Here is a 26652-nt window from a genome sequence, read left to right on the forward strand (position 1 = left end):
TAGAGGTTAATAACGGCATTTTTACTTTCCTTCATGGCCAGTTCTGGTTATTTATAACGAGAAATAACCTGTCATTCTACAATATTGCTGTGAATGAAGTTACCATGGTGTGAATAAGTATAGATAGTGGGCTCTCCCTTCAGATAACAAATTCATGTATTAAGAATATACAGTATGAGCCTTTGGTGTCTGTGTCAGTCCATTATTTAACAAGGTTATAAGACAGTCAGAAAAGTGTTAGGAGGATTTGATATGACCGTTGGAGGTCTTCATTTCAACATTCTTGATGAAGGGTAGCATGCATTTGTCGCCTCCCATGAAGCGATATGTTGCCACGTTTGCCTCCCACGGTAGCAGTCTAGAGATCAAAAGCAAAAGTCCCGCATTAATTTTCACCTCGGTTCTAACAGTTTATACTGCACGTGTTTCACAAATGCCCTGATTGATACTTACGCTCGTGTGAGGAAGGGGATGTACATAATGCGAGGAATGCAGATCATTTGCTGTTCGGCTAAAATGGCTTTCATGGACTGCTGCACGGTGTAGAGCGGCTGCAGAGGTGGAATTAGACTCCTGAGTTCCTTCCTGGAAGATGCCAAAGAGGAAGTGCAGAATATAGCATCCTTTTTTCTTTTTTTTTTTTCTAGTGCTATCAACCAGAAAAGTTGGAATGACAACTGATTGTATCTCACCTGATCTCACAGCCTGCAAACATCCCTGTGTCCACAATATAAGGGCAGACTAAAGTAGTTTTGATGCCATCCAGGTCTTCGGCTCGCAACTCGTGTGTCAGTGACTCATGGAAACCAACAGCTCCAAATTTACTTGCACAGTAATCCTGGGGGTGAAATTGAAACAAGTCAAGTCAGTTAGTGTTATGTGCCTTTTTAAATGGATTGTTCTAGGATGTGTCTGTCCAGTTTGTGCTTTAGGAAGTCATTAACCCTCATGCATTTTACCTCTACACATGCAGTGCTGAATAGTCCGAGAGCACTGGCAATGGTTACAATGTGACCGTGGTTATTTGCTTTCATCTGAGGCAGGAAGGCCTTTGTCATCTGCGGGGAAAAAATGATATTAGTACATTTAACAGAAATGTAAATGATGGTGTGATTAACCCATAAACGTGACAATGGTCATGGTCCCCTGAGTCAAATTCAAAATCAGCCTTGTCCACAGGGCTACGTTGTCCCCCTTTCAAAGTTAATGTGACTTATTCAAGCTGGAGGGTATCTGAAACAATATGACAAATATGCAGCATATAAGCACAGAATAAACTGAGTTGACAGTGGCCTGGTTTATTTACTGTAGATTTTTGTCACATGGGCTGGCTACACATCAGAAATCTAACAATGCAGTAGCAGGCTCCCTCTCCTTAGGTCTCAAACAAACAAAACTAAATAAATTAATTCAAGGTGTCAATCAATCAATCAATCAATCAATTAAACTTTATTTGTATAGCACTTTACACACAGGTTAGTGCAGTTCAAAGTGCTTCACAGATGACTGATAAGCCAAAAAGAAAAGGACAAATCAAGTAAGAAAGCTTACAATGAGATACAATAAAATAGATTTAAAAAGCTATAATAACATTAGAAAACAAAAAAGAGAAAATCAATAATAAAGGAGCAGATAAAATAGAATTAAATATAATAAAAGAATAGGTAAAATAGAATTTGATACAATAAAATACAATTTAGAACTTAATTACAATAGTGAATAAAATAAAGAGACTAATGACTGCCTTGGGCCCTCAAAAGCCCCAGCTTTACTGTTTTGCAATTTGTAACTTTCTTTCAGAAATGCATAGCTCATATTCTGCTATATGCATATACAACAGTGAAATGAATGCTCAGTGCGGGCTATTTGGATTTAAAAGGGGTTATCAGCTCCTCATTCTTGGCCACATTATCTCAGGTTCTGGTGCAACTGGGAGCCCTCTGCCATCAGGTGCATTATAGCGAGGAAGGCACTTTCACAAAAATGGAGAAACCACGCGCCCACTGTATGTCTTACCCTGATATCCTTAATATTTGGTGCTTATGCGCTTATACCCTTTTATTGTAGGAGCATGAGACTGAGGCTTTAAGACGATCAGGTGCAGAATCACATGCTCTCTTTGCTGGTGGGCTCCCTTGGGCTCCTATTCTGTGGATGAGTGATATAAAGCCACCCTCCTCCCCCTCCACTGCCACTTGCAAGGGCATCCCATTCCCTACTGCCATGTGACGCTCCAGCTCTGCTGTGGCACAGGATGCTCTGATCCCATCACACATCAGTGCACAAACTCTGACCGGAGCCAGCGGGGAGGACCACAGTGAATAGATGTTATGTAATTCATGTCAGACTGGTCACATCAGCGCTGTGTGTGGAAGGTGGAGTCTCCCGGTTTTGCACAGGTGTTTGCGCGTAAAAGGTGTGTGCGTCAAGTCTCACCCAAAACAGCGCGTGGCAGTTCACCAGCAGAGTCCTCTCCAACAGCTCGTCTGGACAGTCCAGCAGCCTCCGCCCGGCCACCACGCCTGCGTTGTTGACCAGTATGGAGACCTCCCCGACTTCCGCTCTCACTCTGTCCGCCGCCTCGTAGATGCTCTGACGCTTGGACAGGTCAACTGTGTACGTGTGCACCTCAACTCCAATCTCCCGCGCCAGCTCGGCGGTCTGCTCGTTGGCAGTCGTGTTGCAGTCCCACAGCACCAGGCGCGCTCCCTCTTTGGCGAACTCCAGGGCGAACAGGCGACCCAGCGCGCCCCCGGCTCCTGTTATCAGACAGAGCTCCCCATCAATGCTCTTGAGCCTCGGCCGCAGGAACGTCTGGATGACCGCGGTCAGGATGGAGCAGATCAGGTCGATGAGCATCAGCAGCAGGTCCACTATAAAAATCATGGTGCTCTGGGAAGAAGTTAAAGAGACGCACAAGCAGACCGCCTAGCTTTGCACTGTGAGCCGCTTGTCCGTGTGACGTGGGATTGGATGGCCACTTTATATAACTTGTGTGTGTGGGATTAGGAGGCAGACTGATGGTGGCCACCAATAGAAGAGCTTTTTGTCTGATGACCAGGGAAGCACATTTACAACTCGTTCATAAACAGTGGCTGAGTAAAACTGAGGCAGGGATTAATAAAACACTCAACAACACTGTTTAATATCAGGCTGGGAGACACAGACATGTGCCAGAGCAAATTCCACAAGGTATAGATGTTAAGATGTTGTTTTTAAGCAGTTGCATCTTGTGTGATTACCTGAGCAGGTCACACTATAACTTCACATATTTTTTATTTCACCAATAGTTTGTTATTGATGCCGCTTCACATAAATGCTTGGAACAAACACCTTCCACACAAACATTGTGCAGCCGCCTTCCTCTCAGCAGGCCCACAGTCTGGTTCAGGACTCTCCAAACTCCTATGATTTTCGATGCTTTAGCTTAGAACCCTTTCATGTTAATTCTGAGGCCGGTTCTCCTTGAAGGACAGGTTCACATTGTGTGCAGTGTGATGTTTGATGTCAAAAAGGCCAAAAGCTGACTTTATTTATCTCCGCTAAATGTTCAGTGTCACATAAAGGTGGAGCTAAAATGTGAAGGTGCCAGTTATATTTGAATAAAGGCTTCAGCTTTACTTCTCTTCTTCATGCTTTCCTTCTGTTCTACTTCAGTAAAGCTTAACTTTTACACTCACAATTTGTAAAACATTACATTCTCCTTTCTTCTGAGTATTTTTGAATAAATATTTATGTAAGAAATTATATTTTGATTTAGATCATGCATTTTACAGCTTTTGGTCAGTCAGCTGAGAAGAGGGTTAACTTCTCTTTAAGTTTTTTCCTCTTAAAAACATGTTTGAACTCTTTGTCCTCCTAGAGCTGCCATGAAATGAACAATATTCTCTTATATAAAAATGAAACCATAACTTACTCTGAGCTTCTTTTGACTTTTATGTAAGAGTGTTACCTCTGCCTCAACTGACCACAGTAAACTACCTTTACACAAGTATGGTATTTTTAGTATTTTATCCATGACTGGTCACCTATTACGTATACATTCCTTTCATCTGTTATAGAAAGTTATTCCTGATCCATGATGTGAGGTGGATTAGCCACCTCTGAGTAAAATGTTAAGGTGATAAACTGCTTAGCACGTGTGCACAAATCCCTAATATTTAGCATTCTTCATAAACAGGCAATTTTGGATTATTACTCTTGTTCCTCAGTTGCATTTTACATCTTGTTTTGTTGCTTTAAAACATGTGACAGAAGGTGTGACCCAGGTTTTAGTGGTTTTTTGTTAACGTATTTCCTGCAGAGAGATTCCAAGTCATGGAAGTTAAGAAGGTTTGTATCTTGGGAAAAGCCTGAAGTTGTGACTGGCATTGACTGTGATGTAATCCTCCTCTAAACTGCGGCCATGACGTCATGTAACCTGACAAATGGGAGTCTGTCGGCTGCTTACGGCTGAGTACATTGGACTGAAAATGATTGTATCATTGAATCATTACAACCATTTTCATATGAGGGACCTAAAATAGATAACTGATTACATCTAATAACATTAGATTAAAAAAAAAAAAAAATCTATCGTTAGACACAGGATAAGAAGAAAGGATAATGGCTACAGGTTAAAAAGAAACAGTGGAAACAGTGTCATACTGCACAATCTGTTACGATGTCAAAGTTCAGTGAACTGAAATACATCATTGTAAGTGGTTACCTTTGGTATTTATCCAATAGTTTTTTTACTTAAGAACACAAACACTGGAGGGTGCTGTTGTCTAACGTATGCAGTCTCCGTCCACAACCTTCTGGCTCGGACACAATCTCACCACTTTGCTCTCATGTATTACATCCCTGTTGTTATGTATTGAGTGGTTTTATTAAAAAACACATTTCGGTCGACGAAGTGAAGCTCGTAAAACCAACGCTGGATTATTGTCTTTTATTAAGCATCAGTCAGTAAAATTGCTTCAAAATTGCTCATCATAGACATTTTCCTATAGCTTATTTACAAGTTCAGTGTGTCAAAGTTTTAAATAGCGCTACATGCATTGAACAACAGGAAACCACAAAGATAATATTCTACAAAGTCAACTGGTACAAAGTATGAAACTTTACAAAACAAACATTTCCCCAGACACAGTAAGGGCAGTATACAGACCTGTGCGAGTTGGTTGGACAGAGGTGATTCATTCCCTGAAGAAGGGGGAAGATTCTGAAAATTAAATGATGTGTCTGTATTTGGCTTTAAACCTCTTGTGTGGCATATTGTGCTTAAAGAAAATGGTTACTCGACATTATAACTTGTGCTTTTGGAAATTGTATTTGAACATGTCCTTTTGTATGCTGACATTTATTTGCATGGTCGCTAGACAGCAGAGGATTTAATTCAGAAAAATAAATAAAGTGCAGTTCAGAAGATAAGAAGACAAGATATAAAAAGCAATAAGATAATTAGTAATAAGTTAACATTCATCCAACAGAGAAAATAGTTTTAACCATTTAAATAGACTATGGCTTGTTTTAGAAAATCCACAATAATGAGAGGCTCAATTCCAAAGATTTCTCAGTACTCACTGTATGTCTGACTGATGTGTGATGAATATTAATGAATCTTCACTCTTCACTGTGTAACACCCCCCCCCCCCCCCCTTTTTTTTTTTTTTTAATTTTTATATCTAGCTAGTCTTTTCTGTCTGTTTCTAACGCCTTCAGTAGTGAAAGTCATACGACCATTTGTCATTTTTATTCCATTACCATGCAGCATTAAGGGCTGGGCTGCAACAAAAATCCCACACACCAGTGTTTTGTATACTTTCCTGTAAGCCAGACTCTTCTGTTACAAAGTTTGTTCCTCAGGACTCCACAACACCATCTGACCAAAGACATTACTGTAACTGAGCCTCTCCTGCTTGCCCAGACCCTCCCTTTGCGTGTTCAAGATGATATTTATAGAATCACAGAGATGAACACATCCTCAAAAGGATGTCTCAACCCAACTGCCACTTTTGCATTGTCATTCTGCACAAAAGACTCCAGCACAGGGACACTCCTTGAAATGGAAAAACAAACACATGTGCTGAGCGCCTAATCTGGCTGGGCAACTTCTAATTGACAGGATAGGACGGCAGAGCAGAGCGGGGCTCACAAACAGTGTTTTGAATGGCCATTTGACTGTGAGTTAAAGAGAGTTATTTGGTCTGAAGTTGGACATGAGGTGAGGGAGCAGAGTGCTACAGTCATCATTAGTAATGTCAGTTGCAATCAGGCTGACAGCTCTGCTGCAACGCTCTCTCTGTCACACGCTCCTTCTTCCTATTCCGTTCACATTTCACACTCATCCTCTCCATGGGAGCAAGTGGCTGACGTGAACATGCACAGCACAGCAACAGCACCATAGTTTCACCTGTTAGTTTCTTCTCCATCTTTTGTCATTTGCTGCAACGTGTGCATGTTTCTGTGAGAAAGAGAGGAATGATGACTCAAAGGCCCTAAATCTAGTTTTCTGTTTACATCATTTCTTTAATAATTCAGCCGACTGAAGCCACAGGTGAGGAGGGGATAAAATGAATGAATGTATGAACAGAGTGTAAACCCTGTGAGTATTTGCAATATGTTATTTGAGTCTTTAAGGACTCCATCTCTACAAATTAGGCTACTTGCGTGCATCAAATGTGAGCCATCCAGTCATCTCAACTATCACCATGGAAACAGTGGTCATTCACTCTACTGAGTGAGCCTGCACCTGTTTGTTTTTGTGGAATAGGCCTTTTTCATGTAAATGTTTGTTACATTTAGGTGTAAGTACACAGGAAAGACATTAGAGGAAGGGCTGTGGATGTCTAACATATGAGTCTGACATTACGATGAGCCAGTTCTCTGTATGTTTATTTACTGCACAGTTTGTTTAATTGTCATTCGGGCTCCATTAGACAGGGCACAGCAACAGATACAGTGTGCGGGGCAGCCGTTTGTTAAAAGCAAAGGCACAGAAATATCTAACTCACATTATGTCTAATGATTGCAAACAACCATACAGAGTAAATACTTCTATTATTTTAAGCATAAAGATTCACTACTAAAAATAGATGCTTTGTAGCATGCTTGCATAATATGTCGTAAAGTTAAGAATATTATAAAACCATGCTTGCATGATTAATGTAACAAAGAGCATGAGAGCACCAGATGATCAACACCCAGATTGGTCATATGTTTGGAGTCAGGTGCGAACAGGAAAGCAGGATGCAGGGTATTTGGTTGAACTAAAGTGGCCTGCAGACACACGATGTACCTCCATGCTTTTTGTGTGCCTCAGTGGCGAGCTGTACGTCGCTGCGAAGTGGCTCTATGTTCGTAAGAGATGTCATGTGAACTGATACGAGCATAATGTTTTGGATTTCTGGAAGCGAACCTCTTGCCAAGAACCACAGAGTGTTAATAATCAAATTAGTTTTCGAAATGGATGTAAAATAAAGTGCTGTGTTCCCTCTTCATTGTCCTTCTTCTTCTTCTTTTTTTTTTTCTGATCCTCTGTCAACAGCTTTCTTCTTCAGATGCCAGTCCTGTCATCTGTGCATTCTCCAGCTTACATGTTTGTACTGAATGAGCAAGTATGGCTCCCTGAAATATGTCAGATTCTGCTGTTTAGAAAAGGAATGCTTAAATTTCTAACATTTTGAGATAAAACAGTAAAACTACTATCGTCTGTATGAGTCATCAGAAAGAACAATTCTTTGGTTCTTCACATTGCACAAAGGATAGAGGGACAGACGTTTACAGGGAGACAGTAGCAAACAATACAAATGTATCTACTATAGTATATTGTCTAATAAATGCAAGTCCATCAAAATAATGCAGTACATAATCAAAATGTAAATCTATGAGATTAGCACAATATATTTTGTCTAAGAGTCCATTCTTTTAGAAAATATCTTAAAAATATAAATGATTTTGATTCTTTACCTTGTACAATAAATGTGTAATATTCTACTTTTGTAGTTTTACATGTACAATATTCACACACCTACAAATCTGGAAGTTCAACATAGAAAATCTTTGTGATTTTCAGTGCTGTCTTTCTAGCTTTAGTGATACTCATAAGCTCTGCCATTTTATATGAAGTTACGTTTTTCAGCTACAATATGACAACTCCTCCGAAACACCTTTGAGAAAGTTTTGAAATAATAAGACTTTTTGTTTTCTCCAGATTAAAAAAAAAAAAAAAGACAAAAAAAGAACTCTGATTACACCAATCTGAGGGACACACGCAGACAACTAGAAACAAACAAATACGTAAACAAACAAGAATAAACATTTTCCTTTTTTTTCTGTGTTCATAATAAAAATAATTATCATGTTAAGGTGCTCTCTCTTGCCAGCAGTCGGGCACAACGAGAACGAGAAGGAAATCGATGGATGCAGCCTCACAGTGTCTCTCGATCGTCTAAACGTTTTCTGTGCAGTAAAAAATATCGATGAGCAAGACACTAAACTCCTGCTGAAAAGAATCAGGCTGAAACACTTGATTCTCCTCAAGTTCACGCTTAAGACAAGAGACCGTTAACGTTACACAACAATAAATATACTGAAGGATAATTAATGCACACACTTGTATATGTATGTGCTCTCTGCCTGTGTCTCTCACCTATGCAAACACAAACATAACACATGGGAGACAACATGAACTAAGGCCAGTTTTGAGGAAGGAAGTTAATGGAAGCAAACTCTACATTTTCCCAACATGTTTATGAAATCATAATAATACAATGTATAATCATAACTTCAAGAAAAATGCATGTTCCGCCTTTACACTACGACATAGTTATTTGAACTATTTCTCAGCTGAATGTGTTTCCCAGTGTGCAGTGTCACGTTTCAATGCCCTCTGTGGTTTGCTACTGATTGGACAGCCTTTGCTATTGGCTTTATCCAGGGATGTCAGAAAAATAGGTTTTTGATTATAAAAATGATATCCCGTGCTCTTATAACTTCTTATAACTAGGTTGTAATTTTTAGATGACAATCTGGGCTAAAACAAATGTATAAATAGTAAAAATGATCAGACAGGCATTCCTTGCCATTCTCCAGATTCCACTGCTAAGTCTTTAAGGAGTCTTTGGTCAGAAAACGTTGGAGAGCAGAACACAAAAATCTTTCCCATCTTCCACAGTTATTTCATTTTCATAGGAAGTATTTTGTATTGTAATTCTTGAAATGTTTTCAGTGCCTGTCATACTTTCAGGAAGTCCACCATGCTTCTTATTTGCTCTCCAACCCCTCTGCGCCTCCCCTCCTGTCTGTTTCCTCAGTGGTCTCTCACTTATTGTAACTTTAAGTGTTAGAGTGACTCTGCTCCCCCTGAAGTGGCTGTAGCTCTTGAACCACATGGTTCTCCTGCCCCTCCAGTGGCAGTGTGCTGTTTCCCAGCTTCCTCTGGAGACCCTCCATGTGGTTGGACTCCTGCTGGTAGCTGGAGTGATGGCCAAACTTAGGGCTAGCTTTTTCCAGGAGTCTTTGGGATGGGTTGGTGCCCGAACCGTCATGCAGGTGCTCCTCCTCATCTGTGTCAGCATCAATGAACTTGTTGATGGATGCATCGTGGAATGTGAAGATGCTGGGCAGTAAATTCTCTGGGCTCTTGGTGGGTGTCCTGCTGCTGGCAGTCGTGTAGATGGACACCTCCGGGCTCTGGACTGATGAGCTGTCTGAGAGGGCCCCTGTTCCCGAATCCTCACCGTCTTTGAAGTTGACCTTGAGCGAGCGGCTTTTGAGTGGGTTGTTGTGCAGGCCCCTGGGGCTGCCAGAATACGGGCCGGGCTTGGTTCCCCGTCCTGTCAGGGGTGTAGCGGTGCCCTGGGATCCTTCATGTTCATTCTCCAAGGTGGGCTCCAGGCTGGGGTTGGTGCTGACCTTCCCTGGCATGTTGCTGATGGGGCTGTGGGAAAAGCGAGAGCTCTCAGGAAAGTCAGTGGCGCAGCTGATGAAGCTGTCAATGCTGGACATGCTCCTCATATCTGTCACTGCCTCCGCTGTGCTTGAGATGGCTTCAGCTGGGATGGTTCCCATCTCAAATTCAGCTTTCTGCCTAACTGCTTTGGACAGCGATCCTTTCTCCTTGCTGTTGAGGTCAGGTTGTGACTGGGTCTTGGCCATCTTGTTGTACATCTCCTCCAGTTTCTGTGCACTGAGATGCTGAGGGCTGCTAGAGGGTTTGGCCTGCTCTTGGTAACTTGACTCCAGGGTCTTCATGGGGCTGCTGGGGCTGGTCTGTAACTTGAGTTTGGGTGTCCCTTTTGGCTGGCAAGGAGACACATGATTATCATGCACCTTCTCCTTCTTTTCATCTGTTTTTTCCACCATTACATCCATCAGCTCAACACTGCGGCCAAATGCATCTTTAATGTTCATAGACACAATACTGCCATTTCTCTTGGCCCGCTCCAGGGCCTCCCTTCTTTTAATAGCTTTCTCCTGCCTCTTTTGCTCTTTGTAGAACTCAGAGAAGTTATTTACAATGATGGGGATAGGCAGGGCTATCACCAGTACTCCAGCGATGCAACACAAACCTCCAACTATCTTTCCCAGTAGAGTTTTTGGGTAGATATCTCCATACCCTACTGTGGTCATAGTAATGGTAGCCCACCAGAAGGAAGCTGGGATGCTTTTGAACTTGGTGTCCTCTTCATCCTTTTCTGCAAAGAACACCAGACTGGAGAATATCATGATGCCCATGGCCAAGAAGAGGATGAGCAGGCCCAGCTCATTATAGCTCCTCCTGAGAGTGAAGCCCAGAGACTGAAGACCTGTGGAGTGACGAGCCAGCTTCAGAATACGCAGGATCCGCATGATCCGGAAAATCTGAACCACACGACGGACGTTCTGAAATTGCAGCACACTCTTGTTGGATTCTGTTAGGAAGATGGTGACGTAGTATGGCAGGATGGCCAGCAGGTCAATAATATTCAGAGGACCTTTAAAGAACTTCCATTTACTGGGGGAGGAGAGGAAACGGAGCAGGTACTCCATGGTAAACCAGGCAATACACACAGCTTCCACGTGGGCCAGTTGTGGGTTGTCTGTGGGTTGACCAAACTCATCTGTGTCCTGCAGCTCTGGAAGCGTGTTCAGAGACAAGGCAATGGTGGACAACACAATGAAGAGGATGGAGATAATTGCCAGGATCTGAAAAGCACAGAAAGAAAAAACATTAAAAATACTTAATAAACACACAATAATGTTTAAGTAGAACCCGGTGCTGCATACTCATAGGGATAGCAATGTTGGTCAGTTAGTCTTTGATCCGGACTGAAATATCTCAATAACCACTGGATGGTTCACCATTGTGGTGATTCCCTGATGTCCTTTAGCTCCACCATGAGTTTGAAAATTGTGGTGAAATGCCTCAATAACTACTAGATGGATTGTCTAAAGATTCTCTACATTTGGTTTATGACCAGATACCTGCGCAACTAATGACATTCCCATCAGGCTTAGCTGTACTTAGTGTTTCGTGCTAATTGGTAACACGATAACAAAACTAAACTATCATTAAACATCACCTGGTAAACATACACGTTACACATTGTCACTGTGAGCATGTTAGCATGCTGATGTTAGCATTTAGCTCAAATCACCGCTGTGCTTATGTGCAGTCTCACAGAGCAGCTAGCATGGTGGTAGACTTCCTGTTTGGTAACATTTAGTTTATAAAATTGTCCTTGAGGGTCACTTTTAAATAAAGTTTGAAGGTGTGTTGGTCAGGTAACAAATCAAATACAAGGTACTTATTAGAATGTGCATACTATCAAAATAGGAATGGCTTCAGACTAATTGCATGATCAGTCCAGTCTTTTAATCTTCGTGCAATAAGCTACAAACGTTTGATCTTCAGTACAGCATTTTGCTGCCTAGACCGGAATGATTAATAGACTTAAAGATTAAAAGGCTGCACTGAATACACAGTAACTCTGAAGCCATCTGTTTTGGGTTTGTGTGAGTATCCCTCTCATTATATTGAACCTGAAGTTGGTACCACACTATAAGTTTTTATTTTGTAAAACTATTTTATCAATATTATAATCACACCAAACAGAAAAAGTAGAGCCAAGCAGCATCTTGACATCATGCATCACAGATCATACATCTGAAGAGGTCATTTTGCCTGCATGCAATTTGCAGTGTTTAAAAAAGTAGGGTAAAGGGGAACATGCCAGCGGGTGACCTGTGTAGCTAAAGTTAGTGCTTGACTGCCCCTGAACTACATGCTGAAAGTTAACAAACCTCCACCAAAGTGAAATAGTGCTTTAACAATGTCAGAGGAAGAAGGTCAGTCCCATGAGAAACTCCATTTCAGTGTGTCAAAATGGTGTGGGTCCATTTGTGTAATTAAATTGCGTTTCAGAACTGGCCGAAATATCCCAACTAGTGATGGCATTTCCTGATGATATTCACGGCCCATTTAACTTTTCTGGCTACTTTCTTCATGAGCATTCGTGAAATGTCATGTCAGCATTTCAAAAGAAACAGGGTCAGAGCTAATATGATCTCTGGGGTAGATGTTTTTTATTTCCCCACCCTCTCCGAGTCTTTGACGTATGCATTACAGAGAGACAGACAGTGAAGGAGGGAGAGAGAGTTTGAGATTGTATTGATACATTTTTTAAAACCCCTGCCACACTTGCTCTTTGTCATTTCCACGCCATTTCTGTTCAGTATGCTTGAATCCTTCAGTGCCTGAGGCTACACGAAAATCACAATGTATTACTTGTTTTACAAAGCACACCATACACGCTCAGTGAGCCTGACTGACAGACTACTGGAGACCTCTGAGGCAACGAGACGCCTACTAATGATATAATCTGCTGAGTACAATAGGGTCTGTTCATAGTGCTTGGGATTAAGAGGGCTGCACGGTTGTGGATGTGTAGGTGTGCCACACCTATTATTCCTGTCCCAGAGTCAGTGTGAAATCCAACACAAGGTCACTGTGGAAGCTGTGTCCCAGGCCAGTAGCAAGCAGGATTATTAGCTGGTACCAATCAGCAGCCATAAGCTTTAATTAATCTTGACAGGTGACTGCTTGTACACCTACCTTGGCCTTTGAAGAGGGATACCCTGCTGCAGGGGAGGTAAGAGAGGGCAGGAGAAAGACTACAGAAAAGGCATTTCAACTTCAGCAGCCAAATAGTTTGGCTGTGAGAGTGAATTAAAGGGCAGGTAAAAAAAAAAAAAAAAAAAATTAAACTCTGTCAGAGCCTTTCCCTGAAATAGCCTGCATCCCAAGAGACACCAAGTGATGGATGAAAACTCTCAAATACGAGCCATTAGAGGTAGATTTCTTGCTGAATAATCACCCCCAAGAGAGTAAAACAACTAATGTCAACGCAATGTGAAACATTAACATAGTCTTCGTAATGGTAACAGGTTGAATGTAGAGTTACTATTTTCATTGTTATTTCAGGATGTGGAGTTCAGACAGTTTATCAGAAACCCCAGGTGTGAGAAAAGGAAATTACAGTATGAGCATTGATTTATCAGTAGCATTTCAAAAGAAACAGGAGCAGAGAGGCACTGGCTACTGAGCCTTAGTTTTAAAATGGGCCGTCCGGTGGAAAGCACACTAGTCAGATCAACACTAATCTAGCTTGATGCACTGACCAGGCCTGAGAGAGGCCAATGAATCATGCTGAATACAAAAGACAGCGTTGGAACCAAATCTGGGTGTGTTGTGTGAAGAACAGCCGGAGCATGACCCGCTCAACCTACCTACCAAATTCTCTCTCTTACTCACCTTTTCCCCTCTCACCATGGGAGTGTGCCAACATGAGGTCAGCCAGAGAGGAGATTATAGGGATGTGATCTCACCACAGAGACACAGATAGAGTAGACAGAGTAGAGGACACACGGCACAGTGACAAATCTGTGACACACAGAGGAACTTAGGCAAACCAAGTCTGAACAGACATTTGTGAGTTTCCGTGGTGAGGCAATGCAGTGTGATGTGTGTGTATGTATGATTTGTGTATGCAGAGGTGACACATTTCAAAAGTGAAGAAATTCAATATGAACTGTGAGACAGAGCAGAGCAGGAAGAGAACAGAAATTTATCCTCATAGTGCCTATATAGCCAAAATGCATTTAGGTGAATGTAGTTTACTTTACAGCAGGGACGTTAAGACACAGATGCACTTCTGAAGAGGGTTATGGTAAGTGTTGCGTTACCTCATTAGCTCTTAATGATGAGCACTGAGGTCATGGGGACAGCGTGCCTCACTTCCTGCTTGCAAAAACTGAAACACTGGAGATGAATCTGATCAAGGCTGCTGCTATTTCAACCCTTAGATATACAACAAACAAATACAACCCCCCCCCCCCCCCCCACACACACACACACACACACACACATACAAACACACACATCCACTGCCTGCTCAGTAATTAGCCCGAAGCCTTCCTTCCCCACAGGCCAGGAGGCAGGAGACTGAATATTTAATATCCTCCTGAAGTGCAAGCTATATTGTCCTGGAAAAGGTGTGTGAGTGGGCGCTCACTTGGTCATGACGGACTACAGAGCCAGAGAGGTAGTCTAGTTTTCACACTGCTTTCACCACACAAGGTTAGCTCTGCTTCATGCCTGATCAAAGGAGGGCTGGACTGAGATGGAGATTCTCTGTAAAGAAGCTGCAGAAAGTTCCTCAGAGAGGGAGCATAACACATACACGGTGTGTAGCCAGGTTGCGCTCATTTCTCAGGAATGAAAAAGACAGAAATTCATGACTTTTGACAGGTTTTCCCATCTATGTTTTATCAACACAGACATGATGGACAATGGATCTTATTTTGTGCTATCTAGAGTCAAATTCAAAACAGACATGTGCATATACTGTAGCTCCAGCATTAGAGCGCCATCATTATCACAAAACTGGGATGACACGTTTTGGGAGAGTTTTTTTCAGAGGACTTAAATAGTTAGGATGTCTAATTGTTGGTGAATCATAAAGCATTACATAGTCAAATATTTTGAAACAGAGGAATCTGGAGAGACCAGGCAGAAGAGATCAGACAGAAGGGAGAGAGCAGCCGGGGCAAAGAGAGGCGAGTCAGATAGAGACTGGAGGTGTTTAAGGGACGTATGAAAAGAGAAATACAAGACACACAAATGGCATTTGGGTCTGAGAACAAAGGACGTGATGAACAAAGTGGCATTGTAGTCTCCAGAATAAATCTATTCTAAATCTAATCGCTATTCAGCGTTCTACCTTATGCCTTGCTGTGTGAAATATCTATTCACTTCTGGTTGTTCTGGTTTGTTTTCATTGTAACTGGATTTGCCCTCGTCACCACATGAGCTGAGTTAATGGAAGGATTGTGTCCCAAAGTGACTCACTCACTTTATTTTCTGAGGGCATGTTGGGTGTAAGATGGCATCTCTAATCCTCGTATTGTACTACTTCTTCTGTGATTTGCCAATAAATGTTTTCTGGCCCTGTACACTGACAGCTGACCTTCCTCCCACAGGGTCTGTTGTGGTTCTGCTGTAGTTCCCTCTGTGGGATACTGTGTCTGTGATTTTGTTTTTTATTAGAGGCTTCAGTGGAAAAGATGGATGGAATTACCCTGCTGGTAAACAAAGTGGAGAAGTGTTTCTCGCCAGACTAAACGGAGAAACCTTTTGCAGCTATATAGGCACTTTGTCCCCAGGGTTACAATCATCCTCTTGGAAAGTTCCACATAGGGACCGTGATGCAGTAAAACTACTCTCATACATAAACTAATTACAGGTAACCCCTTAACATACAGTTTCCACTTTGTTTCTGCTCAAATAATAAAATGTTTTTTCTTTGCAAACTTACTCAAACAGGAATAAACACTGCCTTTGTTGCCTTTGGCTATCTTTACTGGTTTGGGAGATTTGGTGCTCTGGTGAGTATTTACAGCAGCAGGATGTTGTGTATGGGATTGACTGGAAATAAACTTCAGTGCCCATGTTCATCATAATGAAGGAATATGTCACCCAGTGGTGCTCACTCAAGTGTTTTTTAATAGTTTTTGGACAACAATGGAGCTCTGTGGGATAGAGGAAAAAGATATATCCAGACCAGTATTCTGTATTAAGCTGTGCCATAATGTTTTGTGCATACAATAAAGTATCTATCTATCTATCTATCTATCTATCTATCTATCTATCTATCTATCTATCTATCTATCTATTTATGTGATAACTTTATGAAAAATATTTATATTAAAGTTCCTCAACATTCAGCCTTCCATATTTGGTATCTTTGTAAAGTTTATAATCTTCACCACAATTTAAAATAAAGTTCTGTGGTTTTGAACAATGTTTGTCTGCACAGCATGCGTTTGTAGTGACTCACTGGCAGGCTGCTGCTTCTTGAAGGTTTTAACCTTCTAAAACAACACAATGGCAGGAGTAACAATTATATCCTGCAAGGCCTTTAGGGGCTGAACTGAAGTACATAAACTTTCAGGATCATGGAGAGGTCAGCTGTCATCCACTGATGCTTTTTATACAGTGCTGATGTGTTTTTTTTTTTTTTTTTACTTAAATACTTCAATGGAAATCTAAAAGTTCAGAAAATTGACATGGAAAGATGAACAGAAACAATAGTAGAAATAACAAAAACTGTTTTAATTATGAATTACTTTATATCCCAATCTGGTTGAAAAACAATGAAGTTTCTGATTACATAAGTGTCCCGAGACTAACTTCCCCATCTGTTTCTGAACCAGATAGGCAATGACTTTAAGCATCTCCCGAATTGACAAGCGCTCCTGTGTCCCGCACAGATGTGCCCTCCGCCTCATCTGCCTCATTTCACCTTGCCTCACAACCTTTTCTGTCCCACCTTTCAGCCTATAGCAGGGAGCCTGTGCCCATCCAGTGCCATGTGCTGAGGAGGTGACAGGGAGATGGATTACTGAGCTTGCGGCTACGCACAGGATGTGTCCTTTCGGAAGTGTGAAGGTGGTGCTAAAATGATGAGGCACGCAGACACAGGGCATTAAGTGTGTGTGCACATGTGTGATTTTTGTAGGTCTATCTGAGCCCTCATGAATACAACAGGCACAGAAGTTGTCATTTGCAAGGAACATTTTAGTTTGGATTAATCGTCAGGGATGATGGTTTAAGTTAAAAGTTCAGTAAGTGTAAGACTTTAATGTACATGTTAAAAGTTATGGTAATACTGTAATTCCACTATGACACAAATCATAACACAAATTGTTTGTTTGTGTGCAACTGTTTGTGTTTAGTTTCATTGTGACTTTGAACTCAAGCTCATCACTGGGTTCTGGCGGGTGTCCATAGAGGCCAAGTCTGTATCTTTGGAGGACATGAATGCATTTTTGGCACGCGTGGCAAAGAAAAGGTGAGAGGATGAGAAAAGGCACAGAGGTAACACTGTGAATAATGAAGACAAAATAAGAGAGTGACAAAGTGAGAAAGCGAGATGAGAGATTTCTCCCCTGTGGCTGATGTACAAACCGGTGCTGTCGCCCTGAGTGTCTGTCCCCTCTGATAAAACACCTGGCTTCTTCCATCAGCCTTTCACCTGGGACAGAAAACTTTGACTCTGAAACATCTGGAACGCATGCGTTATCAGGTCTACGTTGAATAATACATGCCTCAAGATTATAATAACAGCTTCTCTCCTGCATGTGCTTTGGAGAATTTAAGAGCAAAACTATCTCACATGTGCTATACTGAGCTGCAGCAGATATCTCTCTTCCTTCGACTGAGTAATTTCATAAGGAATATAAATCAGTTTAAGCATGAAATGAAAGACTGATCCTGGATTATTAAGTGATAAATTACCACTCAGGAGCTGCTTGACTGGCACTGCAAAGGAGGCTTATAGATCCACATCACCTTCATGATATAAGACTATTGATTTCAAACAATAAATTGGTCCCAGATGACCAGAAATCACCCTGCATCCTGCTGCTGTCAGCTTCTCTAACCCATGTGCTGAAATTTTCTTCTATCTGTAATATTGGTGTAGAGCCCTTCTGTAGAGGAAATATGGTTCAACAAACAGTATGAAAATCTAAATCCAGAATATGTCAAAGCATGTATCAATTAGTACCACTTTTCTGTATATTATAAAATCTCTATATACCTTATATGTATATTATGACAAAATTAGAGATGTGTGATTTGGGAGGAGTGCAAAATGAGTCCTGTTTTCTTTTGTATATAAGCTTTTTTTTTTTTTTTTTTAATGATTCATTGTACAATAAATGTGTTGTTAGCTATTTATGGCTTTTGTTGGAAACATGAAGGTTGGAAAATCTTAATATGAAAATTACTCAAACTTATTTTCTTTATTTTTTGACTTTTTTGTTGTATTTTTTGATATGATTAATATAAATGATATTTACAGTCAGTTTCAAGAGAATGGATGACCTATCAAAAAGCTTTATGTAGCTTCGAATGAGGTGAAATAAGTTGAACCTTCAATGAACTGTGTGCCGTCCCGCTCTGCACTCTGCTGAGACTGAGAGACAGGCAGGTCCTCCTCACAGCATGTGCCTGTCTGTCTGTGTAAGCCTGCTGTGGGAACTCTCAGCAGGCTGAGGAGGCTTTCCTCCAGCAGGCCGCAGAAAAAGCTCACAGCCTGCATGACTGAGCCCTGCTAATGAAACAAGTATCATCTCCAAAGATGTACATTTCTGATATTCAGCGGGCATTTTTGTGCAGGCCTGAACAGCATCACAACACCAATACTCGCAGGCTGACAGCATAATCACATCTCCACTCAGCGAAGACACATCACACGCAGCTGAAAATGACAAGTATTCAAAATCTGGCTTTGTTCTTGATACTTGTTTTTGCAGAGCGGAGCTCCAGCTGTCTCTTGTTGCTATGGTCTTTGCTCACTGGCAGCAGAGTTTGCAGGCAAATGAAAAACAAAAGACAGAATATATAATGCTGAATCACCACCAACTCTGAGAACACGGCCCACTTGGCAAAATGACTGTTTCTTTTTCATCTATTATTATGGGTGTGGTGGTGAGTGCATTACACAAGAGGATAAACATCAGCAGAGAAAGCTAACAGGTTTTGGTTGTGTAATTAATATGTCAATCAGTCAAGTCAAGTCGGGTTTAATTGCAAACAGAGGAAGTAATCAACATCAGGAGAAAGGCGGCCTAAAGACGAGCAGGAGGCATAATACACTGCTATAGCTTTAATGTAGTTTATGAGCAGAATGCAAACAGAGCTCAGGAGATTACATCAGAAAAGGAAGTTCATGACCTCTGTCAGAGAAAGTGATTCCTGAGAATCAATGAATGACTGCAAATGATTAAGTTGCTTCCAGTGAAAGCTTTTTATGCCCAGTAACATTATACTGTTCATCATTACATGATTTTGATAAAGAGGAATACCTCCTTATGTCATCTGCTATCTACTCTCCCACCATGCCATCTCCATGGCTACAAAGAGCAAAGCCTCATCGTATGGTTTCATCAAGTCTGATGCGAGCTCGTGCCAAGCAGTGGACACAGAGGCCAATAAGATGCCTTCACTGATCTGGTGTCTGCTCACAGCTAATTAATGTTCACTTATTTTCCCGTCTCCGGTGACCTCCCTCGGTGTTTACCATAAAGGGCCAGGTCACCAGGTTCCTGTGACACGATTGAGTGTCAGCACTGAGTAGGGAGAGTCACCTGGGCTGCTCACCGTGAACACCGCCTGAAACAGGAGAGGCCTGGTCGCAGCCTGTAATCCTACATGATGCCATATCACCTCTACACTGCAGTTTCAGTGCTAGACATTCGATGACATTCAAGACAGATAAGTCTGATGCTCATGTGTAATCAAATTAGGTAGGTAGGAAGGTACTGTAACATATTTTAAAGGATCAGTTCTACATGTTTGGGAAACACACTCATTCGCTTTCTTCTTCGCTGTACCGTTCTCATGTCAGTCCATTAAATATGAAGCTACAGTCAAGAGACAATTTAGCAGAAAGACTTAAAACAGCTGGCACCTAGCACCCCCGAAGCTCATTATATATCTTGTTCAATCTGCACAAAAAACAACAATTCCATGGCAGATTCAACATAAGAGATATACCATGTTAATCAATGAGCTTTAGAAGTGCTGGTGGGCAGATTTTGTTACTAATGGACAGAGTGCGGCTAGCTGTTTCCCCCTGTTTCCAGTCTTTGTGCTAGGCTAACAGGCTGCTGGCTGTAGCTTCATGTTTACTGTACAGACAAAAGAGTGATATCAATCAACTCATTAAACTCCCTGTAGACAAGTGTATAGACATATTTCCCAACATGTCAAACTATTTCTTAAACATGATGGTTAACAATATTATCTGCCATTTAGTTGAGAACTGAGGGATGTACAGTAGCTCCAGCAGTGGCTGACATGTCTTACGCTTCTCTGACACCTCCATTATTGCAGCAGGGAAGCTCTGGTCTGTCACATCTCACCTCTCCGTATGTGCCTGTGAAACTGCTAATGCATCAAAACTAAAATTGTCTTAACTGGTCCCAGTGTGCCAGGCCCACCGTTCACTGTAGCCATGACAACAAATTTACCAGGTTGCGATTATAGAAAGTGCTGAGCCACTGGATGTCTGGCAGGATCTATTTCCTCCTGCACCTTTTCCATCACATATGTCTGCCATTTCCCTCTCTGTCTGAGTATGAAGATATCTCTATTTAAGAGATGGATGATTAGCAAATGTTTAGTTGTAACGCCAGATGGCACATGCACTGTCCTCCATTTGACACCGACAGTTTTATATAAAACGATCTGTGATGAGGAAACAGAATGCACAAAGACAGAAATGGCCCAGGGTCTTGTTTAAAAAGCACATGTGCCTCATGCATCTCCCATGGAGAATTCAGCATCCAGCTGACACCGTGCTGAATATCCAAATTCGGTGTAGCAGCATGTCAGAATCCACCTCTGGTACTTCCAAGTTTTGTTGCTTTTTTGTTTTTTTTGTACAATGAAATTGTCCAAAAGTGACAAACAGGATGGAAAATCCCACCACACACATCACTTTTCTTCACCTACTGTACTATTAGCTGCGTGTTGAATACTTAAGTCAGACTTCACACATGACAAATCAAATCTAAGAATACGCCTCTTACACAGATGCTAAGCGTAACATAAAACCATCTATTTTTCATTCTGTGGAAGCGAAACACCTGCTGTGTACCACAGTCTCCTCTTAAATGTTTCAGCAGTGCTGGAAGGCCAGACCAAAGAACTTCCTACCTGACCATCAAGAATCACATCTGTATATGTGTGTGTGTATGTGTGTGTGTGTGTGTGTGTGTGTGTCTGTCTGTCTGTGTCTGTACAGTGTGTCTCCTACATCAGTGTCAGGCCACTAAATGTCTCCCTGGCCTGCTCATTTCTGTCCAACTGTGCAATACTCTGGAGGCCACAGCACTCTGGCACAGCCGTTCATCCTCAGTGGTAAAGCGAGGCCAGAGATACATAATGTAGAGAGAGACCAAGAGAAAAAGATGTTTGAAGTGCAGGGTATAGTGTATAATGTATGCAGCTGAGATGCACAGTCACTAAAGCGCCCTAAGGCAACAGGCAGAAAAGAAACTTTAGAAGTGACCTATTATTTTTTTAAACCTCAATGAAATGCTAAAATGAAGCTGTGTAGTAATGTTCAACTACAGAAATAGAACAATGAAGCCCAGTGAGTTTACTGTCCTCCAACTGTACCAAGAGAGAGAGAGAAAGAAAGAAAGAAAGAAAGAAAGAAAGAAAGAAAGAAAGAAAGAAAGAAACTGAGAGTCTGGCATTTACGAGAAGAACAGTTTAGAGGGATCTAACCTTTAAAAGATGAACATTCATTCTGAGCTTAGAGGCCTGACACACAAAAATATAACATTCATTACAACTCTGTGATGGAGCCTAAAAAGCACAAGAGGAAAGAACTGGTGTGTGCTACACTTACAGTAACTTATGCATCAAATTGTGCGCTTGTGTTTACAGTGAAACGTGAGAATGGGATATTTTCAGTTTATGTCAGGGCCACGAGGCCTTTCAGTCATGCTGTAATAAGAGTGGACAGAGATTTTTATCAGACAGAAAAGCGTGTCGAGCTGTCTGTCACAATATGTGGCGAAGGCAAACAATGGCAGGCGGGTGCATGTGATGTGTGACTGACTGAACCAGGATTTGCACATCACTGATGATCAAAAACAGAGCTGGGTCCATTAATGCAGAATGCAGAGGGATTAATTGTCATGGTATAATGACAGTGGAGGAATGAAAAAACAGGCTTACTCTCTCTGTGTCTGCCTCACAAGTCTTCCTTCCTCCTCTTTTCCTCATGTGTGCATGAACACTTAAAGTGCACATGCACAACACGCAGAGACACACATGAACTGACAGACAGCCGCTCAGAGAGTACGCAGATCTCCTCATGGGGAGACGGCGGTACCTTGGTGTACAGCTCAGCTGATAGTTTCCATGGTGACTTGAGGCTTTTGAGCATTTGCATAACAGATGCAGCAAGGCATTCACAAAAACGGGACACCGAAAAACAGAGAGCAGGGGACATGTGATCGTAATGAACCACACGCTGTAAAAAATACAGCTCTGCCTCAGTCCTGACACTGACTGACACTGACTTCTGGTAAAACAGAGAGGTGAGTTAAAAAAGAAAAAACCTGGGCCACTTCAGTGCACTGATTTGTAAAATAGCAATGCACGAGTAGCATCAGTCAGTTCTAAGTAACACTCAAAGTTTATTTGACAGGCTGTTTCCTCATTCTTCTCTGAAACATTCAATCTTTCCTATGTTAACACACACACACACAAAAAACTCTCAAAATTTAGTGCTTAGTATTTGGGAAGGAAAAAGTTCAAGCTCCTGCCACACTGCAAATCAGAAAACGATTACTTGATGAATCAATGAGTAGATCCATTAATTGTTTCAGTCAAAACCAACACAAAAATCTTGAAGGCAGACAGTCAAGCTTCCAGGAAGAACCACTTTTACTACAGTTTGGTGCATGGCCACAGACCATGTGTACATTTCTAAAAGCACAAACAAATCTTATATAGGCTAGTGTGTTTAGGATGTGTTTCAAAGATAACACAGATATCAATGATCAGACCTCTGTTTTTAGGTGATTGGCTGCCAATGTAAAGATATCAAATATGGGTAATATATTACAAATGGGTTAGTGGTTGTGATTGTGTAATTATTTGATCTCTGTGTCTCGTCTAAATCTTGCCTTCATAGTACTGTATGAATGAGAAATGGAAATCCAGTATCGACTGTAACAGCCTGCTGATTTCCAATCTAGAAGGGCAGAGTTTCCCAGTTGTATAAAGTCGGAGTGACAATGACAATGATTTGCAAGTGGAACAAAACTCTAAATTATAGACGGATGTGTTTAATGCTGCTGCCATCCTCAGGATCCTGGAGCTGAGACACTAGGCAGAGAGACAGACACGAGTCTCTGGTCAGATTTATGGAGGTGTAATCCAACTGTGCCAGACAAAATCATGATTAAAAAAAACACACACACTATAGTCTCATAATTCTGTGGTCTCACTTTAGTTTCCCAGGAGCTCGGCTCACTGAAAAATAAAAGGCTAAACACATGTCAGAGCGGTGGGTGACGCTCCACACACTGCCTATATCCATCCAGCCTGTTGTAAACTGGCCGACAGTCAAGCACGCTAGCCCAGCCAATCACTGCCATACATGGAGATTCTGACCCCAGATTAAAACACACTTAACCAGTCTCCCTCTGCTTCTCATGACCCTCACTGTGCTCTCCGCAAGCCAACATTTTTTTTTTTTTTAAATAATCTGTTTCACCTCCATTACCATCTATTTAAGATGATCCTCAGTTTACCTGAGCTGACCTGCCCTCCAGTGTCTCGCCACACACAGTCATCGTTTCCAATCAAACCTTACTTTAGGTTGAGTAAACAGCACTTTATTGCCTGACCAATGGGCAGTCACAGTGCTTCCCTTTATGAAAGAAATCAATCAGGGAGCTGTTTTAATTTGCAGCTGTTATCCTTCCCACAACTAATCTGCCTCTTCTGCTGCAGCTGCTGTCCTGCCCACCAGCTACTGTGTCGGTTGATGTATTAAAGAAAGGCTGCAGGGTGTCCTGGCGGTTACAGAGACTACAGTACCTTTCCCTGTTGATAGTATTTTGACAAACTTACATGATAGTTCCAGATCACTTCAACGCAATTACTCGTTCATCCAAGTAATGCTTATTTTCCTTTCTTCCTGAGGTCACTTCCAAAACAATCATAAGCTCCCTGTCAAATGTGCAGTATACGCACGTGCTGATCCTCATCTTTCTCTTTCAGCTCTCTCAATGTTCACACTTATCTCTATGTTACTTGCCTTAAACTACTTGAGCCCGAGTTTATGCCAAATTATTTGTTATAAGTAACCTAATTAATTCATCTTTATTCTAATGTTGGGATTTCCCATTTGAACCAAAGGCCCTGATTTGTGGACCTTTAACCAGCTTGATTTTATCCTTGTTACCTCTTGAATGATCCTAATCATATAAAAACTATTGTTTTTAGATTTGCAAACTATTTTATACTTTGTGATACATTTATCCATGAGAAGAAAAAGTTGCTGAATTTACAATTCTGTTAGAAATGCAACATAACAGTTTAACAGAGCTCTTTCAATTTGAGTATCCTCTCTGTTCACAGTGAGTATGTTCCACAACAAGAATTACAAGCATTTCTGTAATCACTTTTTGGCATTAGACTCTGGGAGTGCGAGATCACACTAAGATTAGAAAGCAAATCCTTAGAGATTTGGCGACGCTGTTGTTGGCATTATTCACAGAGCCAAGGTTTCCATGGGTTAGCCCCTGGGATTTCCATCTAATACTGATTTTGATCTGGGCAGAGGGTTGATGAAGAGGCTCTAATAAGCAGCCTTCTCCACTCATTTTCTCAAAGCCCTGTCCTGCGAAAAAAAAACCCAGTGGGCTGACCAACTGTATTACATAAAGGCATAATAAGATAAAAAAACAAAAAACAGAAACTTAAACACGCTGTCTGCATCACCCCTTTCATCATCATATCTGCCCATGTTAATTACAAGTCCCTTACTTTACTTGACATACAACACATTCTATTACATTTATTAAGGTATTTGAGTTATGTAATTAGGAAAAATATAAAATTTGTTTTATCATTATCACTTCAAAGGTAATGATATGTCATGGTATCTATGAATTCATCAATCAATCAGTTAGGGCTGCAGCTAACACTGATTAATCATGAGAATTTCTCAAAGACGACTTCAAATATCTGGTCATGCTAAACCAAAAGTACAAAACTCAATCATTATTCAAATTACAATGGAATATTACAAAGAAAATCATCTAGAACCAGATATTTTTTTTGAAATGATAAATTGTTTCAAAATAGTTGCTGATTTTTTGATTGACTACACAGTTTATTGACGAATCGTTTCAGCTCAACAATCGATAATTTCATTCATCCATCAGCAAGGAAATGCAACAGTTCATTGTCCCCCTCATCTGAGCGTCAGCGCATCTCGAACCACAGATATGTGTTAATGTAACGACAAGGGAGTCGAGTTTCCCACAGATCACTAACCCTTTCAATTTACATCACGCTGCTCAGTTTACACAGGACCCATTGACTCTCAGCTTCTGCCCTCCGGCGAGATGGAGCTGCCTGAGGTAGTTTAACAGATCGACGTCACACCCGGAATGAGGCGGCCACGCGATGAATTTCCAATAATTACGAGCTCAAACTGGCAGCTTTAGGTGCATGCCATGTGACTGTGACTGGAAGAAGAAACATGAAGACATAGTAGCGATAATATTAATAGCTCTAAGAGACAGTGAACAATATGTATTTGTGCACCTCTGGTCTCTACGTCCACTGACCTTCCATAATTTCATAACCCTCAACCTGTGACCCATATTTCCTCCTCTCCTCTCCTCTCCTGCTTGGCCCACTTTAGATCAACATGTCTCTCTGTGGCCTACATCTCATACCAGACAGAGGTAAGGTGATGTGCTCATGGCTGGTGTCTGGTAGGCGGAAGGAAGGAGTGAGAGAAATGAGAGCAATGAGTAGGCTGAGGCTCTGGCAGTAAACTGGGGAGAAACAGGGACTCCTGGGATTGCTGCCTGGAGATTAGTGGGATAGTGAATGCAATCCACCCACTCTGCACTGCCAGACTATCAGCTACACTGGTTCTTAGTGTAACGCAGTGCGGTATGCTAAGGACAGCATTTAAATTCAGCTAGATGTACTGGACCTTTCCAGGATGCTTTTATGGAGAAACACCTGCATATGTCAGTCATTCCATGTGCTAAGTGGCCGCAGGGTTTCAGGTGACCTACCTGAGGCATACTGCTTTCAGCTGCTCCCCAGGGACTCCCTCTGTGGTGTCATCCTGGCAAACAGAGTCAGGTACCACTGAGGTGATTTCCAGAGCCTCGTATAGCTCATTGACAGTACTTTGCTACCGAAAGCACTTCTGCTGAGTTTAATTACAACAAATGAACATTAGTTCCTCCTCGGTCAGCACACCACAGGAGTCTGACATAATTACCATCAATATTAGCATACAAATACTGCCAGGATGAGGCCTTTAATCCTCTATCGCAAGA

General features: G+C 41.5%; 2 protein-coding genes across 2 annotated transcripts in view; both read right to left on the reverse strand.

Annotated features, from left to right (window-relative positions):
* Positions 1-24: 24 nt before the first annotated feature.
* On the reverse strand, positions 25-2897 carry LOC111222091 (retinol dehydrogenase 10-like). The gene is made up of 5 exons (XM_022745657.1): positions 2437-2897; positions 960-1058; positions 693-838; positions 454-585; positions 25-358 (listed from the first exon to the last, which is right to left on the reverse strand). The coding sequence occupies exons 1-5, from the start codon at positions 2884-2886 to the stop codon at positions 238-240; spliced, it is 948 nt and encodes a 315-aa protein (XP_022601378.1). The 5' UTR covers positions 2887-2897; the 3' UTR covers positions 25-237.
* A 2055-nt stretch (positions 2898-4952) lies between these two features.
* The window catches only part of LOC111222113 (potassium voltage-gated channel subfamily B member 1-like), a 35422-nt gene continuing 13722 nt past the window's right edge, over positions 4953-26652 (reverse strand). The window contains exon 2 of the mRNA XM_022745687.1: positions 4953-11172. Coding sequence (XP_022601408.1) covers positions 9322-11172 — 1851 coding nt within the window. The 3' untranslated portion in view covers positions 4953-9321. The remainder of the gene's footprint in view (positions 11173-26652) is intronic.

The sequence above is a fragment of the Seriola dumerili genome, unplaced genomic scaffold, assembly GCF_002260705.1.
Source record: "Seriola dumerili isolate Sdu_G_001 unplaced genomic scaffold, Sdu_1.0 BDQW01000089.1, whole genome shotgun sequence".
Taxonomy (NCBI): Eukaryota; Metazoa; Chordata; class Actinopteri; order Carangiformes; family Carangidae; genus Seriola; species Seriola dumerili.